Source organism: Sphaeroforma arctica (assembly GCF_001186125.1).
Source record: "Sphaeroforma arctica JP610 unplaced genomic scaffold supercont1.2655, whole genome shotgun sequence".
Lineage (NCBI taxonomy): Eukaryota > Ichthyosporea > Ichthyophonida > Sphaeroforma > Sphaeroforma arctica.
In genome coordinates, this window is record NW_014037903.1 from 1 (window position 1) to 4,861 (window position 4,861).

The following is a 4,861-nucleotide window of genomic DNA, read 5'->3' on the forward strand; positions in this document are numbered from 1 at the left end:
TGCATATACTGTCAGTCGCGGCATGCTGTGCGGTCTGATTCCTGGGGCCGTCTATTTGTTTTTATTGTTGAGGGTTCCCACACAGCCTTTCCTATACGAGGTGGCATACCTACCCACAGTCATGCCTCTCACAACTTTGTTATAGAAAACTTTGTCAGGCAAGGAATCGAATATTTAAAGTGATCCTCTCCGACTATACCGAACTGAGCTAGGGTTTAGGGTTTACTTTAGCGATGGAGGGTCTCAGAATTTGAGAACACTGGATCTAGGGTTTAGGATTTGGCCCGACCTCGTGGGCTCGAATTGAGAACACCGGAATTTCAGATTGTTCGAGGCAGTGAACAATAGTTCTTAGATTCACTTATTTAATTCTAGGCTAGATCACAATATGTATATTTAAATACATATGTATATTTAGCGTTTAGGGTTAGTAGCGGGTCAGAAAGGTAAAATGTAAAAAAATAAAATGAATATAAAATCAGCCGCACAATGTAGAGTGCAGAACATTTATTCGAAAACAATATCTGTAGAAGGGAAAATTAAAGCTGAAATGAGTTTAGAGAAGACGTCGGCAGCCCAACCTGCTATACTAGTAGGTGTGCCATCATCCACAAAATTAGAGGGCGAGTCGATGATTATAGACGTCGTTTCTATGGTATCTGAAACTAAGTCATCGTCCGCGTGTTGCTCGCGATCCCGATGTTGTACTTTCAAAATGAAGATCTTTTGGAGTGTGTTCACGTTCTTTTTCGTTGCGCTAGCAGTCGTTCTTGGTGTTGCTCTAGACGCTGTTCTAGCTCAGCCTGAGACAATCGAAGTGAATTTTGTTCAGGTAAACGCCAATGAAGAGCTTCCAACTGCTGAAGCAGAGTTTGTGTTGCTCGTTTCCAGCACCATGAGCAAGTTCGAACCCACGGGCATCAATTGCAACATAGAACAGTCGGGATGGGTATATGCAGATATTACAATGACGGCCGAAAACACGTATATTCTCAATGGTACTATTTCCAAAGAGGACTCCGAGTTGCATGCGGCTCTGATCTGGGATGTGCTCATGGGGCAGAGGGACGTTGGGTATTACTGGTGTGAGGTTGAGTTGTCCGTGCTTCTTGGTCACTTAATACCGTTGACGGCTTATCGGGCATTTGATTCAAACAACTATGATTTGGGAATATCGTCAACTGACCCAGAAGCTGCCCTAGCAGCTGCCCCAGCAGCTACGGAATCGGTCAATGAAGAATCCACAAAATCCGAGAGCGGTACAGAAAACGAGGAAGGGAGACAAGACCGGTTAGTAGTGGTAAACATCGACGAAACGATAGAACTTAACGTGGGTGTGGACATGCCTGTTATGGCTTTCCCAGTGCATCTGGTTTTACCCCCAGTGGTCATCTCGGCGCAAACAAACGCGAGTGACCAGGCCGTTGTTACTTTTAACGGTATGGATCGAAAGCTGGATGCGTTCAGTTACATACCCGTTAGCGCAAGCTGTAAAGGCGACTGTGCGTGGTACAAACCACTCATAGACGTTGTGACTGGTGCAGATGGCACTTTGGAGATCACGGTGGATGGAAATTCGAGTTTCTTAGAAGTGTTGTTGGGAAGATATCACGAAATTAAGGTCTCGCACGATACTGCCGAAACAGCTCGTAGCACAAACGCCAGGCGACAGGCAAGTAATATCTCGACTGGTGCAAAGTTAGATTGTTTGCGCGTAGAGGGTAGTGACATTGCGCTGTCGGCGTGTCTGAATCTTCTGGCTACGAGCGGGCTGGAAGCCTATGCGACGGTCGGAGTGTACGATTTCGAGGCAAGTGCTAGGGCAGATGCGTCGTGGAGATCGCTCGAAATGGGCTATGGAGTGGAAGCTGTAGCCACAGCTAAAGTGAGTATCGGAGATAGCGATGAGATGGACCTGAAGGGTAATGCGAAGATAGATTGGACGGAGGATGTAACAGTTAACGTTGTGGTGACCAATGATGCAGGTGCGTGGCCGTTGGAAGCCATACTACAGGGTTCGGGTAAGATTGATGGTGATGTATTGACGGTCAATATGCCAGTGGCTACCCTGACATTCCAGAATAATCAGATGGTAAATGCGATTGGAGAGGGTGTAATAGATGGAGACAAACAAATTTTTACTGCATTTATCCTGGACCCCAACCTTCAGGCAAAAATGGATGGTAAGCTAATAGACAAGAGAGTGATGGGGTCTGCTTCGCTAACGTTTAACGGCGACGACATCACAGAGATGGAACTGAGTGCCGAAGTAGTTACGGTAGAGGAAGGTGGCAATTTTATCTTCGACATCAAGGACAAAGGATTGTTGGATTTTGAGTTGTCTGGAAAGGGTGATCTAAATTGGAGCGAAAACAAACTAGTGGGCTCTGTACGGGACTTGTGGTTCAGGCTAGAGGGTACACGCTACGTTGATGCGGATGGGGACCTTATGATTGATATGGAGACCAGGGAGGTGTCTATCGCCGTTGTCGACGAGACTGTGGATACAGATTATTCGTTCAGAGCCCAGCTGATAGGGGCATGGCGGAATGACGAGTTTGGGTTCGGCGGATATATGTCGAAGGCCGACTTTTCTATTAATAAGAAGCCGTACGTGGCCTCTACCGCATCTTTCAGCTACCAATACCCTTTGAGCAGCGACAGATCAAATATTCTGTTGTGGGTGGAATCGAAGGAAGAGGCCCAGTTCCAGGTTTCCTCGGACATGCGTTTTGATTGGATTGTTGATACCGAAGAGTTGAAAACGGACTCTGCCACTGTGGTAATAGGCTATGGGTCAAAAACCTACGTGGATGCAATGGTCGACGTGTATGTGGGCATTCAAGCTACATTAGTCACTATCTCTGCTGTAGATACATATGATACAGACGGCCAAGGTTTCGAACTTAAGTTGAGGGGCAGTTGGGAGGAGGACGCTGATCTAAGAGTATCGGGGGAGGTGGAGACACTGCGCGTGGTTATGGACGGAGAGGAATATTTACAGGCCTTTGGGGACATGACTGTGGATATGTCTGACACCAGTATGAGTTGTTCAATGGAAGAAAAAGTGTCTAATTCACGCATATTGATAGTAGACGCTGGCTTGAATGTCAAAGAATATGTTTCTACTAGTGGTTCCTACTGTGATGGGATAGGCGAGGCAATTCAATACGAGTATTGTGCAAATAGTCCTGAGTGGTGCTCTCCTGGTAATGATGTTTATTATCCAGATGGTTATCGTTGCGCTGGTGAGTGGGAACAGATGGACGTATTTGCTCGTGGAGTTTATTTTGTCTTCTCGGGAGACAGATGGGTTGATGGCGAAATGAATTTCATGATGAATTTTTTTGATCGGCTTATTAAGCTTGCGGTGTCAAATGACACGCCTAAACTTTACATTGATACTGATATCAGTATTGACTACAACTAATTTAATATTAATCTCGGTGAAAAGAGCTGTAAACAGGCACTATAATACATCCAGACAACGGATTTTAAAAGCAAATACTTTCTTTTACTTATGATGCATAAAAAACCTCAGGTAATAAATGCCTTCAGTTAGTTTTTTTGGTTCGTTTCTCTTTTCGTAATAATTCAAGTGGCGATCGTTGCTAAGGACTGCGATTCTCAAGAAACTATTACAGGGGACTTTTTCTTCTTCTCTACTTTATTATTTTATTTTATGTATATATTGTATCTATGCAAAATGTATCCATGTATCTGTGTATGTTTATTTATCTGATTGTATAATATGCATGTATGTGTGTATGAAGTGTGTACATGTGTGTGCATCTATGTGTCCATACGTGTGCATATATATGTGTATGTATGTTTGTGCGTATGTACGTGTGTATACAAGTGTGCATGTGTATGTATATATATGTGTGTGCGTATTCATGTATTTGTAGAGGGGAGGAGATGTGTGTGTACATACCATGTTTGTATGTGCATGTATATTTGTGTGTGTTTGTGTATGTGTACACGTGTATATGTTTGTTTGTACATATGTATATGCATGAGCATGCGTATATGTGTGTTTTCCTTTTTTTATATGCGTATGTGTATGTGTATGTGCATGTACGTGTGTAGATTTATGCGGGTTGTATTTTTGTGTGCGTTGTGTATGTGTAATTATCAAATATATGCAGAGATATATGCAAATAAATATCATACATAGAGTTCGAGTATATGTATGTGTAGGTGTACGGCACTTGCCTGTCATACACGAGGGACGTTCGAGTGCAAATGTATATATATGTATATATGTGTGTGCGGGCTGTGTGCGTTGTATGGCTTGTGTGTACACGGTTACATGAACGCATGGATGTCATGAGCTCGAATGTGTGGTATGGCACACACATCTAAAGGAAGACGTACTAAACAGCTTGCATCACATGCACCCACGCTCGAGCGAGTACTCACATACACTACTCTGTACCTCTCTCACACAATCAAACAAATCAACTTCGTTCTCTCCCACACACAAATAAACATGTACTTTCTCTCTTTCTCTATCGTACACACACAAACAAACAATCGCATACTTTCTACCCACTCGCTAACAACCAAACTCACTTTCCCTTCCTATTCTCGTACACACATTCTCACTCACTCACTCAAACTCGAACACACACGCACACATACACACATGTATACAAATAAAATCTCCCACACGTCTAGCCACATATACACACGTACACCTGCACACACTAAATTTCACACTCAAGCACACAAAAAACAGAACACAATATCCATGCCAAGAATGACGTAAGTGGATGTAGATGTAGATGTACCAGTGCGTCTACGTGCTGTACGTGTGCGTCAATGCATATAGCGCTACTGGTGTTAACAAATGATGGTT

At 43.6% G+C, this 4,861-nt stretch overlaps 1 protein-coding gene across 1 annotated transcript; it reads left to right on the forward strand.

Moving 5' to 3' along the window:
• The first annotated feature begins 526 nt into the window (after positions 1-526).
• SARC_12856 (hypothetical protein) lies at positions 527-3,536 on the forward strand. The gene has a single exon (XM_014293029.1). The coding sequence runs from the start codon at positions 551-553 to the stop codon at positions 3,428-3,430; it is 2,880 nt and encodes a 959-aa protein (XP_014148504.1). The 5' UTR covers positions 527-550; the 3' UTR covers positions 3,431-3,536.
• Positions 3,537-4,861: the final 1,325 nt, after the last annotated feature.

Coding starts and splice junctions, on each gene's coding strand:
- SARC_12856 (XM_014293029.1), top strand. CDS start 551: ATGAGTTTAGAGAAGACGTCGGCAGCCCAACCTGCTATACTAGTAGGT.